Consider the following 26,139-nt stretch of genomic DNA (forward strand, 5'->3'; position numbering starts at 1 on the left):
TTATCTGTACATTAAGATATGCTGCAAGAAATGACAGTGTTGCCGACTCCGCATTTTCACTGATGTGTTTTCAAAATGCTCCAATCTGATTTTGGTAGATGAACTTGTGTCATGAATCTGGATAAGGCATGGCTTACTGACCTTCACCCTGTATACATCATGAATTATATCTCCCAGACACGTGTCCCCAATTCTCATAAGAACAGCCTTGTGGTGATGATGAGGTCGACACCAGCAATGATATATGTTTGTCCCTGAACTCTGAGCATTGTCTTTGGACGCTAAGCATAGTCTTTGGTTTTTCTGCCATGTCAGTTCTTTGTGAGCCTATGATGTGTTTAGCTGAATAAATGAACTACTGCAAAACGTGAGTGTTGTTTCATGTAACCCACCCGTACTTCTCCGCGCTGGTGATTCCAAGTTGTAACATTTTCCGTTTTCGCCGATTTACTGTGTCCGCGACCTCCACGCCGGTTATTTCCACATGTGTTACATCGACACAGCATTCGAACAATGACTTCGGCTGAACACGTAATGCCAGATTTTGTGATCAAAGTGCATCATGTTGCGGGCAATGTACACCTGCCAGGACTGCAACACGATACCTCTCACTTGATGATTAACCGATTTCGCCAGATGTTTTCGAGCCTGCAAAAATAAGTGAGGTTAGGAGTGTGCATGACTCTGGCTATCAGACGTGTGCCCTCCCTCATCAATGGTGCAGTTACCTCTTACGGATCTCTGTGCAGTATGGGACCAGTGCTGATTTCTGCAAATGCTTTGTTGGACAACCTACCACTGCCAGGACAACAATTTGTCACGCTGCAATCCATGCAGTACCACGGGGATTCCTGCCACGTGGCCGGAACTGCTTCGTTCACAGGTCAACCTCCTGAGCATCGGACCACGCCCACGCCTGACTCCGTTCAGCTTCAGCACATGCCTTCCTCCTTTGATACCTCGGCCTGCAACATGAACAATAACTTGTTATCTATGTCTGACCTCCATCTCTGTCCCACTGCTCAGTGTTTTGTGCCATAACATTCACCTTATCCGCACACTGTTTTGAGTGGAGTGACTTTGAACAGTGAACATTCACACATTCCATCCCACATTCGACATCATTTCCCACACTGTGCTTCTGGACAGCCCGTACCTCCGCAGCCTCCCTGCAACACAGGTGGCCCCGGCTCTGATCATACGTCAAGCTTTCCACAGACTAGGGACTTTTTCTCACCTGTTGCCCCTTGTGCTGGCTCCAGTCGAGCTTCCGTTACCATTCTCGGCACATCTCGGTGCCTCATCCACATTGGTCTTCCGCAACGCGTCAATCCGAACATACCTTCAACATTTTGAGCCTCTGCAACTGCAATTGACACATTACAGTGTCTCACCTGCGTCGGCCTTCCATGTTGCAACGGATCGCGCTCAACCACAATGCATCACCTTCACACTACCACCCGAACAGGTGTCATTGCCACATCCCCTGGAGGCACACTCTCCTGGAATACTACAACAACAACAGCTTGTTTCAGGCAGTGCCCCGACTAACGCATCACAACCTGTTCTTCCAAACATTCTACAACGCTTACCGATGCTGCCACCGTTTAATCCCAACAGACGAACAACCTGGTTCAAAATTGTGGACGAAGAGTTCGGCCATTACAAACTTGATGAGTCAACCAGGTTTCTGTGCCTCATCACCCACGTGCACGACCAGGAGGGCGTGATTGCTGACCTGGTCGACGCCCTGGACTCAGCTACCCGGTACACTCTAGCCAAGAAGACAGTTCTACATCGGCTTGCATGCTCAACTGAGACAGCAATGTGGCAAGTGCTTCATGTCGAGCAACTAGGCAACGACAAACCTTCCCAGCTCTGGAGACTGCTATGTGCCCTGGTCAGCGCCGATCTCCTCTGACACTGCTCTCCTTGCCATCTGGTCAGATAAACTATCTTCTCACATCCGCTTTGCTCTGGCTTAGAGATCTCCCGGACCTGTCGAGCAAAGAATGACCATTGCTGACAAGCTACACGATGCATCACTGCCCTATTCTGCTAGCCACTGCCTACCTGAAATGTCTCAGGTTCAGGCTCATCGTCCTGCGGCCGGATGCGGCCGAGGCCACACTGTGCCGACCGTTCCGCTCGCTCCGAGAAGGAGTGAACAAGCTACTGGGACATCACCGACTCCACCCATTGTCACACCCCCTCCAGCAACCGAGCCTGCTGCAGCCACCGAACATCGGCCACCGCCACTGGCAACGAACGTTCTGCAGTAAATGCAACCACACTACCCATACTATTACTTCCACACACGGTTTGGTGAGGTGGCATAGAACTACAGACCACCCTGCTACTTAAAAACGCCAATCGCAGGTAGATCCAGGTGTTGCCTCCTGTGCTCAACATGACAGGCACCCCCCAGTGCTCCATTCTGTTTGGGAATGACCGGATAATTGCGGATGACTTTAAATTAAAGACATTTCGTTGGGATACCTTTTCCTAGTGGACACAGGCGCCAATGTTTCGCTGCTGCCTACGTCCGTAGCGTCGTTGAACATCCGCCCTCATCATACTTCACTGCAGGCTGTGAATTGAACTAAACAGCCATTCTCGGGTTCAACTTCCCACGTCGTCTCACTCTCCACAAACTGCAAACTCAAGTGGACTTTTTTAGTGTGCGAAATTGACAAACCTATACTAGGCATTGACTTCTTGCGACACCACAAACTCTCACCGGACCTAGTGCAAAACACCGTGTTTCATCTTCCGTCCAAGACTCACTTCCCCTGTGCTCCGTCGAGCAACCCCCCCCCTCCCTCCTGTGACACATTGGTCCAGGCTCATCTCATCCGTACAAGAAATGTTGCACAAGTGCCTTATCAAGCTTGAAAACGTTGCTCGCCTACACAAGGAAAACTTCGAGCTCTCCCTCCGGCTCCACAGAACACAGCACCAGCTCTCCGATGCAGCAAAGGAATTACAGACACTACAGCAAGGACAAAGCAAGGTCAGTAAGTGTGCCGAATCTGCTTGCAGTCCCAGCAATCGAGCCTCCGTATATTTACCTCCTGCTACCCCTCGCAACTGTGCTATCAAGACTGCAATAACATGTACTGACAGCTCCGCAGGGCCACACCATCCTAACACGGCAGTGTTTGACACTCGGCCGGACACAAATGTGCATGCGCGATGAGTGTCACGTGTTCCTGAAGTGACGGCTCCTACCTCACCCCTCGCAGACAGCACCTCAAACTATGCAACTTCGGCTCCTGTGCGCCTCTGTGCGACCGCCACTGACAACACAAACAGTGCACTCACGCCAAGCGTTTCGCCTGCGATTGTGCTGCCACAGGCTGCGCCCTCGGACAATGGACTCACTAATGACTCATGAGCTCTACTCAGTGCACCCGGGCGGCCATCTTGTCGCGCTGACTCCTGGGAAACTTTGCTGGCTTGGGTTCTGTGGTTCTGTCAGATCCGCTGAGTGCCTCCGAACACCACGACCATACCTCGCCTGCCCCGCCCGCCACACATTGTAAACAAACTGCCTCCAGCACCGCAGGCAACATTTTCGTCATCACCAACGGCACGGTTCACAAGCTTTGCCTCACGCCAGTTCTCCCAATCTCCAGTAAACCACGTCGACTTTGTCCCGAGTGCCTCTCCAACCCGAAAAAATCAGATTTCTGAACTACTAAGCTCCGGCGCCATTGAACGCTCTGCCAGCTCATACATATGACGCTCACACATATGACACCCAAGAAAGACGGGTCCTGGCACATGTCGACTAAATGCACGAACAATTATGGACACCTACCGCATACCCAACATTGCTGACTTTACCAGTTCCCTCGCAGGTGCGACCACGTTCTCAGTCATTGATTGCTAACGGGCTTACCACCAGATCCCCATGGCACCTGAAGACATAGAGAAGACAGCAATCACCACCCTGATCAGGTTATTTCAGTTTCGATTCATGCCCTTCGGTCTGAAAAACGCAACCCAGACCTGGCAACATTTCATCAACGAAGTGCTATTCGACCTAAAATTCTGTTTTGCATACCTTGATGACATTCTTGTGTTCAGATCCTCCATCGAGGACAACATTCGACATGTACAAACTGTTATGAACACTCTCGGCAGCAGGCATCGAGACCAACCAGGACAAATTGCAGCTACATCAACCCGCTGTCACTTTTCTTGGTTTTCGGTTCTCTGCCGACGACATTTCACTGCCCCCTGAGAAATTTCACCACCCCCTGAGAAAATACAAACAATACTAAACCTACCCAGACCTTCGTCATTCAAGGAGCTCCGGCGCTTTCTGGGGATGTTTAATTATTATCGCCAACATCTACCTCGGGCTGCGGAGATTCAGGCTCCACTGACGGACTTGGCAGGCACCAACACTTCTGGATCTCGGCCCGTTCCATGGACCCCTGCTATGACTGACTCTTTCACTGCCCTCAAAAATCTTCTTGCCGAGGCCTGCACCATCGTGGATACTTATCCCAATGCGCAGCTTTTCATCACCACAGACGCGAGCGATACTGCCATCAGCGCTGTCCTTAGCCAGACAATCGACGGCCAAACTTCGCCTCCGCAGTTCTTCTCGCGTAAGCTCACCAATGCACAACGGAAATATTCTGCGTTTGCCAGGGATGTTGCTCGTGGTCTACGAAGCGATCAAGCATTTTATGACTGACATTGAGGGACGCCCTTTCTATGTTTTAAAGGACCACAAACCCCTGGCTGCGGCCATTACAGACCCGCTAGCTGACCCGCCTCCTCGCCGCTTCAGATACATGGACTTCATATCTCAGTTCACCACTGATATCAGACACATAAAGAGTGCTGACAATATAGTTGCTGATTTTCTTTCACGAGTTGACGCAGTCCATTCACTGTTACACCTCTCTGAACTGCCTAACCTCCAGCCCGCCAATGAGGAATCACAAAACCTGATTTCAGACTCTACCTCTTCACTACACTTCGTACACACCACCTTCCCTGGCATTTCTGGTGAGATCTGGTGCGATGACAGTACGGGCATTTTACGCCCCCTCATCCCAACCACACTCCGTCGAGTTGTCTTCAACACATTGTATAATTTAGCCCACCCCAGTGTTCATGCATCCGCCTGCCTCGTAGCGGAGTGCTTTGTGTGGAGAAATGTCAACGACTGCCAGCAGTGGGCATGCTCCTGCGTCTGGTGCCAATGCTGCAAAGTACACAAGCACACTTCAGCCCCCCTCGGTGCCTTTTCGATCCCTCCTCGGCGTTTCCAGCATATTCATATTGACATTGTTGGCCCTCTCCCCCCTCTAATGGTTTTCGTTATGTTCTATTGTCTATGGACTGAACAACTCGCTGGGTCGAGGCTGTCCCCCTCCCCAATATTCGGCAGAAACTGTTGCTCGAGCTTTCATCGAGTCATGGGTGTCGCATTTCGGATATCCAGCTGTCATCACGACTGACCAGGGCAGTCAATTTGAGTCAGCCCTGTGCAACGAGATTTGTAACATTTGCAGCGTCCGGCGCATCCACACCAGAGCATATCACCTGCAAAGTAATGGACTAGTTAAGCACTGGCACCGCAATTTCAAGGTGGCTCTTCGATGCCACGACTCTCTATGGATGGAGGCCCTTCCCCTTGTGCTACTTGGCATTCGCGTGATCTATAAGGAAGACCTCAAAGGCACAATAGTCGAGCTCGTATACGGCCAGAACATTGTTCTCCCTGGTGAACTTGTGAGCTCTTCCGCCTCTCTCCCTCAGTCTGACTTACCTTCCTTCATGGACCGGGTCAGATGCCACTTCATCAACATCCATATCCCTCTGCCCGCCAGCCATTCCCACGCTAAGATTCACATCCCGAAATCTCTGGACAATTGCAAGTACGTCATGCTCCGAGATGACACTGTCCGTGCTCCCCTCCAACCTCCATATACTGGCCCGTACCTGGTTCTCCGGCTATCAGCCAACAACTATGACATCCAGATGAAGGATTCAGCTGTTACAGTCTCTCTCAAAAGACTTAAGCCTGCTCATGTAGCCTTCTTCTACCCCCCTTCAGGCCATGACCACGCCACTCACTGTCGTGGCTCTCAACGCTCTGACCACTCCCTCCACATTGGACTTACATACTTCGTCGAGTGACTTCCAGTTCCAATCGTCAAGCTCTCCTCTGACCTCACCCTCTACTCAGGTTTCACACATTCCATCGAGTGACTACATGCTCCCCTCGTCGAGCTTACCTACGATCATGCCCTCAACGCTGGCCCCCTCGCTGGTCCCTTCGACCTCTCCACTGTCGCCTGCCTCGCCTGCCTCGCCTGCCCCCCCATCTTGAATGAGCTCTCGCTCGAGGTGTTTGTGCCTGTCCCCCTGGACATAATCCACAACATCTCAATAATACTGTGGAATAATACACTGTTTGTGTTTCCGTTGATCCAGTTCTCATGACACAACCTCTGCCATTCCCTGCCACCTGGTGAAATGTGTTCCCCTTTCGCCCGACGTCAACCTGGGCATGCTTCGTGTGCTCACCACACCCTCTGGAGACATTGTCATCATCGCTCTGTTCCACCCATGAACCGCCGGCCTATCTGTCGTCGCACGACCAGCATGTCCAGTACGACGACCGGCTCGGTTGCCGAACCTTCCTTTACGACATCTACCCATGCAGCTCCCCAGCGATGCTATCTTTGGACGCTAAGCATAGTCTTTGTTTTTTTCTGCCGTGTCAGTTCTTTGTGAGCCTATGGTGTGTTTAGGTGAATAAACGAACTACTGTAAAATGGGAGTGTTGTTTGGTGTAACCGACCCGAACTTCTCCCTCAGCCTCTTAGCCTGCAACACATCTCAATCTGAACATTAGGTCTGTGTTTGACCCATCGAGGCTTGCTGAGACTCCTTTTAGTTTTACATGGTAGACCAATTAGAGTACAGTATGAAGAATGCAGTCATGTACACTGTAGGTGTGGACCCAAATGCAGAAGAAATACCAGTTTCTACGATGAAAGAGAGGAATAAATGCTGAAATATCAAGGTTGGAAAGGTGCCTGGGCATTCTTAAACTATATATGTGATTCTTAAACTATACAGGGTGCAATCCTGCATGACAGCTGGCCATAGGCTTAAAAGTTCTGTAGTCTGGTTGCCATGGCTGCAGAATAACATGCTAAACCAGGGAGATGAGGATCATTCTGGTTCAGTCCTAGGCTGTTAAGCATTGGTTTTACTGATTGATTTGATGGCTGATTTTGAAGGTTTTCAATGTCCATATTCATATTAATAATATAAAAAGACGTACTTTGAATATATTTATGAAATAGTCTTATCTTTAAGCTATAACAGTAACCTACCTTCAAAAAATATTGACTGCATAACTATCAAATGCTTAAGGTAGTGTAAGCTTTGTGTCAGATTTATTTCTTGTGGTGCAACATGATCTCAAACTGAAGTAATATATCAAAATGGCAATTTTCATGGAAGGATTAATTGCTGCTCACCATAAAGATGACACATTGATTTCCAGACAGGAATTACAAAAAGACTGTTACACATTAAGCTTTTGGCCAAAGCCTCCATCAGAAAAGAAAAATGTGCACACATTCACTCAAGTGAGCTATCTGTGGCTGCTCAAGTGAGGCCAAAACTGGAACATGTTTAACAGGAGCAACAATTCATAGTAGAGTGGTGAAGGGGGAGGGATAGCAGGGTATGACTGGGGGATGAAGAAACGATGCTACCTGGTGGAGCATGCAGGGACTAGAGACGGCAGACAAGGCTACCTGGTGGAGTGTTGGAAGGCTGTGGGGGAGGGAAGGGGAGAAAAAAGAGCAGAGAAGGGGAAAGCTCAGTGGGTTCATTGGCAAAGAGCAGTGCACAATGAGGGCAATGGGATATGAGTTAGAAGGACATTACAGGACAGAGGGGCTGAAACAAATGGGCGGAGAGCATGAGAGCATCAGTAAGTTACAGTAGGTTGAGGCCAGGATGATTTCTGGAGCAGATAATGTGTGGTGAGGATAACTTCCATCTGCACAGTTGAAAAAGGCTGGTGGTGTTGAGGAGGCTTCCATTGTTTGAAAATGGAGATTTTGGAATTTTTCCACCTCTTAGATAAATTTCTGTGGTTGCCTATGCATGGTGTGGATAACCAACTTACAGGTAGCTGTCATTTTGAGTGTAAACCATTTGGCACATCCTATGCAGACACACTGATTTGTGGTGCAATGTTGTGGCTGGCATTAGACAGGGCATCACAGACTAAAGTGTTGCATATTCAGATCCGATATTAGGTGAGGTAGCACAAATTGGAGAGTCAGAAGAGTTGACTACTGCAGCACAAAATGTGATTGGCAGGTGGCAACACTTGATGAGTCACACCAGTGGTATGAGTCCCCGTTTTTAGGCTATTCAGGTTTTAGTGATCACATTAACAAATTGGTCAGTCGGCTAAGTGTAGTAAGAGTGGGAGCTGTCCGCAATCCAAGTAGTGATCAGCTATAAAGGTGGTGGCTGCATTGGACAGCTCTCAGTTCCTGCCATGTGAATCACAGCAGGCACAAAGTGCTGTCCTTCTGCAGCATTGGATATGCTTCTTTGGGAATGGCAATCTTGCCCCAGTTGCTGGTTGTTACACAAGAGGAGACAGCACCCCTATTTCTTTGCAATTTGTTGAGCCTGCCGTACACCGGACATTTGTGGTAAGTGGGTCGTATAGGGGTTTGTAGAACCCAAACCTACCACTTAATTGATTGAATACTTTTATTGTTGCTAGAAATAGATACATGAAGTGACACATTGAAAATCCACAGCTGCTTGATTTGACATTGCGAATACTCCAATAAACAATTTTTCAAGGAAATTAGTTCAAAGATGAGTCGGTTGATTGCTTGTGGTCGATAACCACCACAGAGCCCCCGCCAATAAACAATTTTTCAAGGAAGTTAGTTCAAAGATGAGTCAGTCGATTGCTTGTGGTCAATAACCGCCACACATTTATCAACTGTATGCAGGGAACAATGGCAAGCAGTGCCTTGGGAAAATGGTCTGGTGTGTTTGCGATTGAGCCCATGAGCACATCAACTGGCCTTCAGCTGCACTGTATCATGGTAGGTTAGAGATAGCTTAATGTTGTTTGAAGTTTCAATTAAACCCCAGCCAGTCTGATCATTGTAGATACTTGTGATTGACTGGGATTGCACTCTCAGCACCAAGTAGTATGTTATATTTGGCAGCACATTCCCTTTTGGTGACAACTGGTAGTCAGAGCCAAGTACAAAGGCATGTAAAGCCAGAGCATGCTTCTGGTTGTCAGTTCACAGTTGGTAGAAAAGATTTTTGGCCTTGATTCTTTCACTATTTTTGAAGTTGAAGTAGTCAAAGAAATTAACATTGTGTTGCAGCTAGTACTATTTCAAAACTTGGAGATATTGCTGCAGTTGTTCAGTCAACTTTCTTTTAAGGTCCTGGGTAGAACCATCACTTTTGATGTCAACATAACATTGAAATTGTTGGCAGTTCCCAATTTTTGTCAATCTCACCCCATGCCATGTGCTATTTGAGGTAAAGTGAAATAGGAACTCAGCAGAATCCCAGAGTGGTGTCACCCATGGACCACTCCCCATGGTCATGATACGAAAACCAATTGTGATGTTCAACTTTGTGGTGATTTCATTCACATAATCAATGCAAAAAGTGAAATAGAAGTTCATCACATACTCTATCCAAAGGAGTTGCTGGCTAAGTTAGCAGTGGTCAGTATAGTTCCAAAATTGACCTCAGACATGCATACTTGCAGTTGCCATTGCCATTGGATGCTGAGGCTCAGCAGATTTTAAAATTAAATACTCCTCTCTGGAGGCAACAGTTAAACCATTTGCCATTTGGGGTAGCTTGCACTCTAGGGATATTCCAGAATCTTCTTGTGGAACTTATCAAAGACATTCCATGCTTATCAAACTCTTTGGATGACATTTGCATTACTGGCACCTTGAGAGAAGAGCATTTGCAAAATTTCCAAACAGTTTTTTTTAGCAACTATTGGGCAATTGGCTACATTTCAAGCCTGAGGATATACTTTTTTTATTCTGTTCCTAGGGCATTTGTTAAGTAAGAATAATATCATTTCAGAGGCAGAGCATATTGCAGTAATAGAAAAGTTGTAATTTCATAAGAGTATTTGGGAGTTACAGTTGTGATATCTTACAAGGGAAATTTGCCATTGAACCCTCTCAGGTTTGGTGGTAAGATGGTCCAGTAGATAGCCCATCAAAAACTGAACTCAGATCAAGCATGATAATGGGAAGAAGGTGTACTGAAATGTGAGAAAACAACAAAATAGAAACAGTGAATGGTCCAAGAACAATAAGTGCAATACAGAGTAGCCTAAAACACCAATAGTGTCATGGTTAAATGGTCATGGTATTGGACTGCCAAGCAGGCAACATGCGTACAAAACTCCCTTGTGCCATTTGTTTCATTTTTTTCCCACAACATTATGAACTGTCCATTCGGTAATTGAATTGTTTGTTCTTTTTCTGTAGTCTTGGCAGTTGTGTCACACTGTACATTGGTTGTAGAATATGAATCATGGTAAATATATGTTACCATAACAAGTATATGGGATGAATAGTGAGAGCAGGCAAGATACCACATAAACATCTCACAGAAATGAAAACAACAAATAAATTGGTGTGAACTATGTTACAACGAAAGACTTCAAAGGTCAACACTTCCAAAACAGAATGCAACTTCAAAAATGTTAAAAACGCTTGTTTTGACAGAGCACAGAGGAACTATGTGATTGTGAAACTGTTGTATTCATTTGCCGCAGCTTATGCGACAAACTATTATATCTTCATCATTTCCTTGGAAGATATCACATTCACATTCATATGAACACCTATATCGGTCAAGGAGGCGTACCTCACTCACTTACCAGTTGTACAGATTAGATGTGTTGATAAGAGATTCCTATCATGTGACACACGTACTGTCCCCCTTTGGGGGATGTCATGTGTGAAAGTGCTGGCCCGGTGACATGTCTGTTGTCCAGTAACTGATTTTGCCATTGAACATGCAGTATGTGCATGTTCAGCATTTGCCCACAAACAGGTGACCCCCACAGAAATTTTCTCCATGGCCTGTGCCAGAGCACCCATGGGAGCAGGTGCATGTGGACTTCACCAGTTGTTTCTTAGGGGCCACGTACCTTTTGGTGATAGATACGTTCCCATGTATTGCTCAGTCGGCCTCTATGATGGTCCACACCACAGTTCAGGCCTTAGCTGCCATTTTCACTGTTCGAGGATGAGCTATGCATCCTGGTCTCAGACAATGGTTGAAAGTTCATGTTGAGGGCTTTTAAAGTGTTCTGATGCTGAAATGGAATTCAGCTCCTGACCACCACACCATTCCATCCAGCATCAAATGCAGAAGTTTAGCAATTTGAAATTTAGCAAAGTGGAATAACTCAGTTTTCTACATACTTCTATTCCTTTGAATATTTTTTTATGTTATCTGTTATACTGATAACAACTGTACTACATCAACTTAACATCAAAATTCTTACCAAAGCAGTATTTCATTAAAATTTATTGTTCACCAGATTATTTGATCTGTGCCAATTTCAATGGTATATTTTGTTTATTATGAAACATTTTCCTTTCAGAGAATCCTGTAATTTATGATGTTCAAAAACCATGTCACATAAAAATAAACTTAGCTAATTATTGTTTATTTCCAAAAGACATAGCTCACTCAATTGAAGGAACTTCCTTACTCCAAATAAATGTTTTACTTCTGCTGAAAAGTTATTAACAAAAAACATATTCATAATTAAAATTTCCTCTTTTTAGAAGATGATTTTGTTATTTTGACCTTGAATCAAGTTTAATTCCAAGGAATAGCCAATGGCATTGCCACATTGGTAACACTGGTTCCCACCCAGTTACTGAAGCTAAGCAACATTGGGCCTGGCTAGTGCTTGCACCAGGCCGTGCTGCCACAAAACATTTATTTTATTTTTATTCCAAAGAATAAAGTCAGACTCTAAATGGTGAACTAAGTAATAATTTTGATAGATTCTGTAATTACGCTATCACAGAAACTTGATGTTTGCACCACGAAACTGGTATCATCGTATTTCATTTTATGATTCTATTCGAGACAGTGCTCGGTGACAGCTGATTTTCTTGGTCATTTTAGTCAAGTGAGCCACTGGTGTTTCTTGCATCTCTCCTCAACTGTTCTGATAGTCTGCCCAACATAAGACACATCACATTCAGATGGAATGCCATGGAAACCCAAATTTTGAAGACGTAGATCATCTTTAACATTCCAACAAATACTTTCTATCTTAACTGAAGGGAGGGAAATACACCGGATGTCATGTTTCCATAGGAGTGTACTGATAGTTCCAGATACTGGACCAGCATTAGGTAGATAAGCAATTTTTGGCTTCTCTTTCTCAGTCTCAGTACAGGACTCTTTCTCAGATATTCTTGCATTTGACTGCATGACCCATTCACTTTGATACTCTTGAGTATCCGTTTCTTTGAAACATGAGTTGTAGGTTTCGTAATTCTCTGGTGAGGCTCTCCTTGTCTCAAAGTGTTTGAGATCTATATACCAGAAGTTTTAGCACGGAATTTCTTTGTGAAGAACGGTAATGGCTTGATGCGTGAAGCTAGAGGTTAGTGTGTGTAGGCTATATACACTGTGACTCAGGGATCCATTTAGTTTTCTCTTAACTAAAACATTGAGGAAAGGTAGTTGTCCTTGTTTTTCAGTTTTCATCATGGTTTTTATATTATGATGGATACAATTTAAATGTTCACACTCTTGAAGTATTTCCACTCTATATGGCCACTCCATAAACATGACACCTGCATACCAATAGAACTTGGTGGATTCGAGTGCCTTTGCTTCAAAGTGTTCCATGTATAGGTACATCATGACAGGCAATAACGGACTACCCATTACAACCCCAGTTCGTTCCTAATATGTTGTGTCAACCAGAAAATAAGCTGACATCAGAATGTGCCTGAAAAATTCTATGAAACAATCATCAAACTTTTCCATGATGATTTCCAAGGAATCATGAAGTAGAATTCTCACACAGAGGGACATTACATTGAAAATGACAATAATATCCATATCCTGGAGCTGCAAGTGACTGAGGTGATGTATAAAGGCAGGGGACTTGTGAATGTGGTGTTTGCACTTCCACACATATTCTCTGAGAATGCATTTCAGGTATTTTTCCAGCTTGTATGTAGGTGCGCCACTATTAATAGATATGGGTCTTAGAGTTAATTGTTTCCTATTGAACATTAGGAAGGTGATATAGTCACAGTGGCACTGATGCTTGTGCTTCAGGACCCGTAGTGATTTTATGTGGCAAGCCTGACGCTTCTATTTGTAGGCCCAGCACCTGTCTGCTTGTACGCAGTATCATTCAAAAGAGTGAATATCTTCTTATTGTAGCCCACACTTGAAATTAGGACCATAAAATTGCCTTTGTCAGCTGGCAGAACTACAGTCCCCTTGTCCTCCCACAGATTTTTCAGTGCTACTCCTCCCATGGAGATGCTGGATCTTAGCATTGGCACCTTGATAAGTGCTCTACAGGTTTCACAGTGAACCTCCTCTGCTGCTTCAGAGGATGAGAAACCACAACATACTCCACAGAGCTGATTTAACCTGCTTTTGGTCACATATTTGGGGTGGGTGCAAAATTTAGCCATTTACCAAGGATCTTCACTGTATTCTTGTCCAGGTGTTTGTCACTGAGATAAATGACAGTACTGATCCCTGTGTCTTGTCTTGGCTTAATGTGCAAGCTATCAAATTTTGCATTCTGGCATGCAGATGTTTTCAACTACATGGATTCTGTTGCAAACAAGTTGTATTGATAAGCCATTCCCAAGATTCTGCAGATAGTGTAGCTGACACACAAAGATGGAGATGAAAAAGCTCTTTTTAAGTGACATCCATCAACCACTGAATGTCATGAATTCTCTCTCTTACTAGAGCCAGGCTTGCATTGTGCAGAATCCCCCACCTTGCCCCTGGTGTGTTAATGTGATGCTTGATTTTAGTGAACATACAAGTTGTTCATTTCAACATCTCATTAGGAAAGTTACAGTATTGAGAACTGTACTGAGAAATTGCCCTTTATTTTGGGAGGGCTCATCCAACTTGTGTATGTTGTAGAACACCTCGAGCCATCAACATCCATCACAAAGAAATTTGGTGCTGAAGACTCTAGTCCATAGAGTTCAAACATTTTCAGGCAAGGAGAGCCTTGCTGGAGAATTACAATGCCTACAACTAGTGTACCAAAGGAATGGGTACTCAGAACACCATATTGAACAGGTAGCAGTACAGTCAAAATCAAGAACTCCTGAGAAAGAGGTTGAGAATGAGAGCAAGGAAGAGAAGCCAAATGTTGCTTATCTGCTTTATGCTGGCCCAATATCTGAAAAGATCAGTAGACTCTCACGGAAACATGGTATTCAGTGTGTTTCCTTCCCTTCAACTAAGATACAAAGTATTCTTTGTAACATTAAAGATGATGTAGGTCTCTAAAAATCTGTTGTGTATTGCATTTCACTTGAATGTGGTATGTTTTACATTGAGTAGACTATTAATACAGTCGGGGAGCGATGCAAGGAACATCGGTGATGCACCTGACTAATACGACCAGGCAAATCAGCTATCACCGGTTCCTTCCTAGAATATAATCATGAAATAAAAAAAATGAGACCAGTATCGTGGTATGAACATAAAGTTCCTGGGACATCATAATTAAGGAGTCTACCAAAATAAAGATGTCAGAAAACGTAATAAACAGGGATAGAGATTTCAATTGAAATGCTTCAAGTCCAGTACCCAGTTTATTAAAATCTCACTGACCATCACATTCATTAGAGTTGGGAAATGTTGAGGAAATTTGAATTTCATAGACTATCAGTATGTGCTGTGTGTAAAACAAGTGCAGTGGCCATCAGGAATTGAACGTGGCTGTAGAGACCAACAATAGCCCACAGTCTGGCTGGAGTCCAGGCAGTGAATACATTTAATAGGAAAACTCACAGCACCTAGAGAAGACAGCTGGGTTGGTCGTCAAAGTATTGTGCAGAAAATGGCAACAACAACTTGGGTGAACACCCAGAAGCTTATTATTTATCAATCACTCCAAGAAAACCTGAAAAATAAATTCAGAGTCTAAGTTTTATGACTTAGGAATAACCTTCAGTTGTAGGAATAAAGAGATAATTATGAAATTAAACAAGGTAGGATAATACATAACCCATATTTACATGAATCTCTGTGGAAGTGTACCTCGGATTCATGAAAAAAAAGGTCCATCCAACTGTCAGTTTTGCAGTTCTCTAACGTATAGTAAAACCAAATTACTACTTGGTTCTCTATAATTCCATTGTTACACATTTGACCTTTCTTCTGTTATAAACGAAAATGTATTTGTAATTTTCACTAATTATTCATACAACTGTCTATATATAGGGCCATTGGACAACGATCCAGTCATTCAGTCAGTGCCCAATACTAAATATGCAAACACCTCTGTGTGTAAGTATGTGTCTAGCTACCAACCAGTTAACATCTTGCTGTCATTACACGACAAAATGTATTAGTAATTTCTGCTGTAACGAGTTTTATTTGTTCATCTTCATGGAGCTAGGTGTATATATGAAGCAGTCTGCATTTGGTATTTATTTTATAAATATCTCCATATTAAATTTTTTGTGACTCTCTCTGAGAACTGTTAATAATTGACAGTTTTCCTTTGTTTAAACAATGAGATCTGATGTGAGTGGAGGCAAGGGAACTGAGATTGTTATGGAAATATTCCTTAAGTATTTTGACACTATCAAAGTTCATTGAGTGTAGTTGCTAGTCTGTGGTGTGAACTATTTACAAAGTTTATGGAAGAAGCTGACCATTGGAATGTATGTTGGAATTATTCTGGCCCAAGCTGCTGGAATTGGTGGCCATGTGTGCGCGAGGTGTGCTTGCTTCTGTATATGAATGGTGTGTGTTTCTCTTTTGCTGATGAAGGCTGTGGCCAAAAGCTTTGTGTAAGTGTCTTTTAATTGTGCCTGTCTGCACCTTAATGTGTCTTCTTTACACTAAGTAGCATCTACCTTTTCCTACATTGTTTGTATCAGTGGTGTTGTGTCAATCGGTGAACTGACAGATTACAAATCTAGCCACTTTCAGAGAGAGAAGGATGTTAAGATTTTAGTGCTACAAATGAACTGCTGTTAATCACTGGTTAGTTAATTTACAAATTGGTCAAAACATTCCAATCACAACTAAAGAAAGCAATCTTGGTAGTACTTAGAGAGACTGCCCTGGCCAGTTTTTTTGGCATTTTACTGATCCTGAGAAGAGGGTGAAAGGGGTGAACCAGAGATTGTGAAAGTTTCGTGACAAGCTACAAGGGCATGCTAGAAAGTATTCTGTTCTCAATATCGGTTGAGGTATTACATGTTATACATACTACTCGATCAATTTTCTCGCTTTGATGATGCAAGCTGCAATATTTTGCCAGAAGAGGGGCTCCATGCTGTAGCATGTAACATGATGGTGTGTAACGTAACTATGTTGGTGCATGAGAAACAGTATGCTGCAATGTTGTTTCAAATTCGAAGAGTTCCCTCTAAATGGGTCAGCTGTACACTACACATCAGAGGCTGATGGTGTGTGGGGTGCACACAAGGGTTTTTGAAATTGGGTGATGCTTCATACAGTCCGGGAGACTCAAAAGTATTGGTGCAAGATCCAAGAAATATTGCTCCCCATAGACAAGAGCATTAAAACCCTAGTGGTTGACTGCTGAAGCATTCACAACATAATGTTAAAGGAATGAAGCTAGCATAACAATAGGTACAGAAAGCTGGTTAAAACCCAAAGTGACAGCAGTGACATTTCTGGGGGAAATTTAACTCTATATTGAAAGAACAGGCTAATGGAAAGTGGAGCTGATGTATTTGTAGCAATAGATAAGAACCTCAAATCCATTGAGATACAAATTAAAACTGCATAATTGGATCCTTCTATTGACCACCTCATGAAGAAACCAAAAACTTTAGAGAGAACCATAGTTTACTAGTACTTAAGTTCTCCAGTCACACTATAATAATTGGAGGAGACTTAAATCATCTCACAATCAGATGGGATAATTACAGTATCATTAGTGGTGGGTGTGACAAGACATTTTGTGAATTATTACTGAATACCTTCTTTGAAATCTACCAAGAAGGGATGGTTCTGAACTCTACACATGATGAAAATATATTAGATTTCAGACTAAGTCCTCAGTTGCACAAATATTTTTATTTCACTTTTATGGTTTCGAAAAATTAATTTGCACAGAAGTTTTTGTTTTCCTTTACTGGTTTTGACAAGTTATTGTGTGGAAACCAGTTAAGAAAAATAAAATACCTGTGCAACTAGTGACTGAATTTTGTTCTGAATTATGTACTACAGTTTCTGAGACATAACAGCTATGAATAAAATTATAAAAATATATTATATGTAATGTCAACAAACAGACATAACCTCCCTTGGGATATCAACGCTGAAACAGGTTTCAATTAACCATGAGACTCTTGCAGTAACCTTGATTTCCAATATACAAAGGACAATTAAAACAAGTAGAATGATCTATAAGTTCAGTCAACTAAATAATAAAGCACTAGTGTCATAATTCAGTGAGGAACTTTTAGCATTTAGTTCAGAACAGGGGCATGTGGAGAAACGAGGGATAAAGTTTGAAAGGGTAGTTAATCATGCACTGGATAGTTATATACACAACAGAAGAGTTAATGATTGGAGGGACTGTCAATGGTACACAACCACTGTAAAGGAATTTCTAAAGAAACAGAAACTATGGAGTAAATGTAAGATAAAGCAAAGGGCTTTAGATAGAGACATACTGAATGAAACACATTTGGCTGTCAAGACAGCAATGTGTGAAGCCTTTAGTGACCTCCATCTGTCCAATAGCCAGCTTCACACATCGGTCCACATCAAACCCACCAACAAGCAACAGTACCTCCATTATTACAGCTGCCACCCATTCCATATCAAACGGTCCCTTCCCTACAGCCTAGGCCTTCGTGGCAAACAAAACTGCTCCAGTCCTGAATCCCTGAACTATTACACCAACAACCTGAAAACAGCTTTCACAACCCGCAACTACCCTCCCGACCTGGTACAGAAGCAAATAACCAGAGCCACTTCCTCATCCCCTCAAACCCAGAACCTCTCACAGAAGAACCCCAAAAGTGCCCCACTTGAGACAGGATACTTCCTGGGACTGGATCAGACTCTGAATGTGGCTATCCAGCAGGGATACGACTTCCTAAAACCCTGCCCCGAAATGAGATCCATCCTTCATGAAATCCTCCCCACTCCATCAAGAGTGTCTTTCCGCCGTCCACCTAACCTTCGTAACCTCTTGGTTCATCCCTATGAATTCCCCAAACCACCTTCCCTACCCTCTGGCTCCTACCCTTGTAACCGCCCCCGGTGTAAAACCTGTCCTATGCACCCTCCCACCACTACCTACTCCAGTCCTGTAACCCGGAAGGTGTACACGGTCAAAGGCAGAGCCACGTGTGAAAGCACCCACGTGATTTACCAACTGACTTGCCTACACTGTGACGCTTTCTATGTGGGAATGACCAGCAACAAACTGTCCATTCGCATGAATGGACACAGGCAGACAGTGTTTGTTGGTAATGAGGATCACCCTGTGGCTAAACATGCCTTGGTACACGGCCAGCACATCTTGGCACAGTGTTACACCGTCTGGGTTATCTGGATACTTCCCACCAACACCAACCTATCCCAACTCCGGAGAGGGGAACTTGCCCTTCAATATATCCTCTCTTCTCGTTATCCACCAGGCCTCAATCTCCGCTAATTTCAAGTTGCCGCCACTCATACCTCACCTGTCATTCAACATCATCTTTGCCTCTGCACTTCTGCCTCGACTGACATCTCTGCCCAAACTCTTTGCCTTTAAATATGTCTGCTTGTGTCTGTATATGTATGGATGGATATGTGTGTGTGTGTGTGTGTGTGTGTGTGTGTGTGTGTGTGTGTGTGTGTGTGTGTGTGTGGGTGCGCGAGTATATACCAATCCTTTTTTCCCCCTAAGGTAATTCTTTCCGCTCCCAGGATTGGAATGACTCCTTACCCTCTCCCTTAAAACCCACATCCTTTCGTCTTTCCCTCTCCTTCCCTCTTTCCTGAAGAAGCAACCGTTGGTTGTGAAAGCTAGAAATTTTGTGTGTGTGTTTGTGTGTTATTTTATTGTGCCTGTCTACTGGCGCTTTCCCGCTTGGTAAGTCTTGGAATCTTTGTTTTTAATATATTTTTCCCATGTGGAAGTTTCTTTATATATAGGGAAACTTCCACGTGGGAAAAATATATCTAAAAACAAAGATGATGTGACTTACCAAACAAAAGTGCTGGCAGGTTGATAGAAACACAAAGAAACGCAAAGAAGCAACCATTGGTTGCGAAAGCGTGTGTATGTTTGTGTTTCTGAGTTGATGTGACTTACCAAACAAAAGTGCTGGCTGTCCGATAGATACACAAACATACACACAAAATGCAAGCTTTTGCAACCAATGGTTGCTTCTTCAGGAAAGAGGGAAGGAGAGAGAAAGACGAAAGGATGTGGGTTTTAAGGGAGAGGGTAAGGAGTCATTCCAATCCCGGGAGCGGAAAGACCCACCTTAAGGGGAAAAGGGAACAGGTATACACTCGCACACATACACATATCCATCCGCACATACACAGACACAAGCAGACATTTGTAAAGGCAAAGAGTTTGGGCAGAGATGTCAGTCGAGGCGGAAGTACACAGGCAAAGATATTGTTGAAAAACAGGTGAGGTATGAGTGGCAACAACTTGAAATTAGCGGAGGTTGAGGCCTGGCAGATAACGAGAAGAGAGGATATACTGAAGGGCAAGTTCCTATCTCCGGAGTTCTGACAGGTTGGTGTTAGTGGAAAGTATCCAGATAACCTGGACGGTGTAACACTGCACCAAGATGTGCTGGCCGTGCACCAAGGCATGTTTAGCCACAGGGTGATCCTTATTACCAACAAACACTGTCTGCCTGTGTCCATTCATGTGAATGGACAGTTTGTTGCTGGTCATTCCCACATAGAAAGCTTCACAGTGTAGGCAGGTCAGTTGGTGAACCACGTGGGTGCTTTCACATGTGGCTCTGCCTTTGATCTAGTACACCTTCCGGGTTACAGGACTGGAGTAGGTGGTGGTGGGAGGGTGCATGGGACAGGTTTTACACTGGGGGCGGTTACAAGGGTAGGAGCCAGAGGCTAGGAAAGGTGGTTTGGGGATTTCATGGGGATGAACTAAGAGGTTACGAAGGTTAGGTGGATGGCGGAAAGACACTCTTGGTGGAGTGGGGAGGATTTCGTGAAGGATGAGATCCTGAAGAAGCAACCGTTGGTTGCGAAAGCTTGAATTTTGTGTGTATGTATGTGTTTGTTTGTGTATCTGTCGGCCTGCCTGCACTTTTGTTTGGTAAGTCACATCAGCTTTGTTTTTAGATATATTTTTCCCACGTGGAATGTTTCCCTCTATTATATACATACAAAGATGATGTGACTTACCAAACAAAAGTGCTGGCAGGTCGATAGGCACACAAACAAACACAAACATAGACACAAAATTCGAGCTTTCACAACCGGCGGTTGCTTCGTCAGGAAAGAAGGAAGGAGAGGGAAAGATGAAAGGATGTGGGTTTTAAGGGAGAGGGTAAGGACTCATTCCGATCCCGGGAGCGGAAAGACTTACCTTAGGAGGAAAAAAAGATAGGTATATACTCGCGCGCGCACACACGCACACACACACACACACACACACACACATACACACACACACACACACACACACATATCCATCCATACACTTGTGTGTGCGAGTGTATACCTATCCCTTTTTCCCCCTAAGGTAATTCTTTCCGCTCCCGGGATTGGAATGACTCCTTACCCTCTTCCTTAAAACCCACATCCTTTCATCTTTCCCTCTTTCCTGACGAAGCAACCGCCGGTTGCGAAAGCTCAAATTTTGTGTGTATGTTTGTGTTTGTTTGTGTGTGTATTGATCTGCCAGCACTTTTGTTTGTTAAGTCACATCATATATAGAAAGAAACTTCCACATGGGAAAAATATATTAAAAACAAATATTCCAAGACTTACCAAGCGGGAAAGCGCCGGCAGACAGGCACAATGAACAAAACACACAAACATACACACAGAATTACTATCTTTCGCAACCGATGGTTGCTTCTTCAGGAAAGAGGGAAGGAGAGGGAAAGACGAAAGGATGTGGGTTTTAAGAGGGAGGGTAAGGAGTCATTCCAATACCGGGAGTGCAAAGACTTCCCTTACGGGGAAAAAAGGACAGGTGTACACTCGCACACACACACACACACACATATCCAACCTCACATACACAGACACAAGTAGACATGTCAGTTATATATAACTTCTGCACAATTTCAGTGCAGTAGTGTGTTCATTGTGCATAAGTGTGTTGTAAGTACAATCTAACTTCTGCACCAGTTCAGTGCAGTAATGTGTTCATTGTAAATAAGTATTTAGTAGTTGTATTACATGTCTGTTGCATTATAAATAAATTTAAAAAAACTTATTTTAAATTCAGTGCATTAGTATTTGTAAAATGATTATTTTATAGAGCGTTCATTGAAAAATGATGACCATGCCACTTGGGATCTGTGGAATGGTACATTAGCTTATTTGTTTGAGTTGTAAATATTTGTCATGTATTGTTGTTTTTCTGACATGTTCTAGATCCTGGAGGACCTCCTCACTGCAGATCAATTGGAATGAAAGTTAATCTAATCTAATCTAATAGAAGTCAGATAGCTTTTTTCAATTTATTCAATTCCTGAATTCTTATTCAATTACCTTTCCAGATCTGATTGCAGTACATTTAACAGTTGCCATCACAAGGTTTGGTCGCACAAGTTATGTATGAATAATACAAATGTTATTATTCCTGATCACAAATTATAATCCAGATTATCATTTTTTATTGCTTAGAAGATCATCTTCAGTTGTAAAAAGGATTGAAGAGAAAAATCCTACCCATAATATGTTATTAATAAGACTAATAAAAAATATTAAGTCTTCTTTTGAATTATATTATTCCAAACTTGTGTCACTATTGTTATGTTAATTTCCATTAACTCTAATGTTACAGGGTAACTCAAATAACACATTTGAAAAATGTATTCGCTATGCTGTTAATTGGACAGAGCTGCTTACGCAGTATTCTCCAGATGAAATCAAGCCAAATTTGAGCTGGCCGGTGGAAGAGTGTAAAGATGGCTGGGAGTATAATACAACAGAGATCTCCTCCTCTGTTGTTATTGATGTTAGTATTCACTTGATTCTTATTATGTTAAAGTCTCATAAATGAAAGATGCAAATTTAAGCAAGTTGTGGTAGGGGCTAACTTGAAATATATAGTTAGATTAGCTTAGTGTCACTTTTCTCACGCATAGACTGTGTAACATGTGGAGAAGTTTTTTGTTTATTTAATAAAAATTTTATGTTGTTCACACATTGTTTTCTAAGCTTTGCACACTAATTAAAGCAATATAAGCATGAACCTTAATGAATGTGCTTTTGACCGAAAAGCAATTCTGATAACTGGAGTCCAGAGTTTATGTCAATCATGCCCTTTGCATGCTTGTGTAGATATTTCTGTAGCAATTTTAATCAGCTAACAAATATTTCTTTATATCTAACTGAAGAGTGAAATACCAATTTTCATAAATTTAGATTAAAATTTTTTTAATGTAACAAAATATTTTCTTAATAATTTTCATGTCTTATTGTACTCCCTTGGGGGATGAATTTCCAAAAACACTGAAGCATATATATATAAAATAGAAAGAAACTTCCACATGGGAAAAATATATTAAAAACAAAGATTCCAAGACTTACCAAGTGGGAAAGTGCCGGCAGACAGGCACATGAACAAAACACACACACAGAATTACTAGCTTTCGCAACCGATGGTTGCTTCTTCAGGAAGGAGAGGGAAAGACGAAAGGATGTGGGTTTTAAGGGAGAGGGTAAGGAGTCATTCCAATCCCGGGAGCGGAAAGACTTCCCTTAGGGGAAAACAAGGACAGGTGTACACTCGCACACACACACACACACACACACACATATCCATCGGCACATACACAGACACAAGCAGGCTGAAATTAAATGCTGATTAGTACTTGTTTATATGGGCCAAAGTTGGTAATGGCAATTGTAAAATAAAGATTAATGGCGATTGTATGATATATTCGTCTTTCCCTCTCCTTCCTGAAGAAGCAACCATCGGTTGCGAAAGCTAGTAATTCTGTGTGTGTGTTTGTGTGTTTTGTTCATGTGCCTGTCTGCCGGCGCTTTCCCGCTTGGTAAGTCTTGGAATCTTTGTTTTTAATACCTTTTTCCCATGTGGAAGTTTCTTTCTATTTTATTTACATCATATATATATTTTCTAACCTAGAAGTCAAATACCAATGTTCATAGACACAGCTTTAAAAATACTCTAGTAGTTCTTTAATAATGATGTATTTTCAAAAAAACCTTTCACCCACTATTTCAACCCCATAGGGTTAAATTTCCAAAAATTATGAAACGCAAGTTCTTTATTTCTGATCAAGAAACCAAAGACCAATTTTCTTAGGTCTAGATTCAAAATTGCCTTAATAGCAACATTGTTTCAAAAACCCTTTACCCGCTATTCCACCCTATTAAGAGTGGAGTTTTGTACAATCCCTTCTTAAACAGTGCCTACAGTATAAGACCCACAAGCTCTCCTAACTTTCAAGTTTCTATCCTTAGCAGTTTGGGCTGGGTGATTATGAGTCAGTGAATCAGTCTGGTCCCGTTTCACCCCCTTAGGGGTTGAATTTCAAAAAGCAGTGAAACATATATTTTTTCATCTCTACCCAAACATCAGTTTTCAAATGCTTTCACAATGAAATATTTTCATGGAATATTTCACCCCTTATTTCACCTCCTTATGGGTTGAAGGTCCAAAAACAGTGACATGCATACATGTCTAACAGAGAAGCCCAATCCAAATTTTCCTAGATTCAACTTCAAAAATGCTTGCACCGTGTAAAATTTTCAAAAAACTTCCATTCCCTGTTTCATTCCCAAGGGGTTGAATTTCCAAAAACAGTGAAATGTGTATTTTTTATTTCCAACTGAAAAGCCAAATTTAAATATTCATTGATTTAGTTTTAATAATGCTGTTATAATGAAATATTTCCATAAAAAATCTCATCCCCTATTTTTCCTCCTTAGGGGTTCAATTTCCAAAAACACTGAAACTAGGAATTTTTTTATTTGTAACTTTGAAGGCAAATACCAGTGTTCACAAATATAGGTTTAAAAATACTTCAGTAATGATATATGTTCAAAAAAGGCTTTCACCCACTATTTCACCCCCATAGTGTTAAATTTCCAAAAATGTTGAAACATGCATTTCTTTATTTCTGGTCAATAAACCAAACACCAATTTTCATAGGTCTAGCTTCAATGTTGCCTTAATAGTGTCATTTTTCAAAATAAACCTCCATCCTCTATTTCACTCTCTTGGGGTTGGAATTTCAAAAAACACCATCACAAACAATGCCAGTAGTATAAGATCCATACCTTCTCCAAATTTTGATATTCTATCCTTATTGGTTTGGGCTGGACAATGATGAATTTGTCTGTCAGTCAGGACATTGCTGTTTATATAGAGAGAGACGATGCAGTTTCTCATAGGATTCATGTTAGAATTTGGCAGATGGAATAGCTCTATGAAGGAGATACTATGGCTCTGTTGAAATTTTAGCGTCGGGTAAGTACAAATGGTTGATGAATTCCAGTTGTGTTTTTTCATCAATTAAATTTATTTCTCTCTAAAAAAAAGAATGTCAACATCAGTAACATAGATCAACATTGAGCATGCCTAAAGGTGTTATTGTTGACACCTGTTGTAGCAAAACTCCAGCAAAAATGCATCACTTAATTTTCTATTACAAACTGCAGTATTAGGACCTAATATTCAAATTTGGTATATTGGTCTTGAGTTTCTTGAATGCCATTAATTATTCTAGTAATATTGGGCACTAACACAAATCCACTTAAACTTATCAATTGACAGAGAGCTAAACTTTTAATCAATTTTAATTTTTTATTAAAGAGCCAGACGTAACCTAAAATTTGAAGGTTTACTTTACATAAAGAATGAAGTGCCCTGTACTCATGTACTTTTATCTGACATTATTATCTTTGTAAACTATGAACTCTATTGCAGTAAGGAAGAGAATTATCTAATTAGCAACCAAAATGTCAGCTGTCTACTTAAAATCATGTGACAATGCCAAATTTCACAAAAGACAGCTTCAAATAAAGAGAGACGTGTTTTGCGTACTACACTAGTTCAAGATACTGTTCTCAACATTAATACATGGCTGAGACAGTTATATTTCACTTAGTTATATTTCACTTGACATCTGAGAGACTAATGCCATATTGCAAATAGGAACATCTTGGATTGGACACTTAGTTAGTCCTTGGATGTCTTCTGTCACTCATCATGTCTTTCATCACTCATCACATCTTTCATCCCTGCAGAAATTTCAAAGATGCTTGGTGGTTTGGAGTCCACAGTGAACTGCGGGTGTAGGCTGGCGAAGTCAGTTCAAAGGACAGAGGAGGAATGGATGTACCACCTCCAATAAGACCATTCCTAACAAAGCACTGTTATGTTTAAAGTATTGACAGCTTTACTGTTTTATATTGAAATAAGTGCAAAGAAAATTATACAAGTTAAGTTAGATCCCAGAGATTTATTGGTCACTTGCCATTATTTAAAAAGAATAAATGAAATTAAAAAAAATAATTCTAATGTACACTAAAAATGCTATTTTGTTACTGTGAAGAGTGTTTAAAAGTGGAGTGATGGAATTTTTGAAAATTTAATTTAAACTCTAAAGATTATGCAGTTTTTTGTGAATC

General features: G+C 42.2%; 1 protein-coding gene across 3 annotated transcripts in view; it reads left to right on the plus strand.

Moving 5' to 3' along the window:
• Positions 1 to 26,139, plus strand: part of LOC126272884 (carcinine transporter) — a 414,147-nt gene that overhangs the window by 182,898 nt on the left and 205,110 nt on the right. For all 3 annotated transcript variants that reach the window (XM_049976130.1, XM_049976131.1, XM_049976132.1), the window contains one exon: positions 22,322 to 22,495. In XM_049976130.1, the coding sequence (XP_049832087.1) occupies positions 22,322 to 22,495 (174 nt within the window). The remainder of the gene's footprint in view (positions 1 to 22,321; positions 22,496 to 26,139) is intronic.

This window comes from Schistocerca gregaria, chromosome 5 (assembly GCF_023897955.1).
Source record: "Schistocerca gregaria isolate iqSchGreg1 chromosome 5, iqSchGreg1.2, whole genome shotgun sequence".
NCBI lineage: Eukaryota > Metazoa > Arthropoda > Insecta > Orthoptera > Acrididae > Schistocerca > Schistocerca gregaria.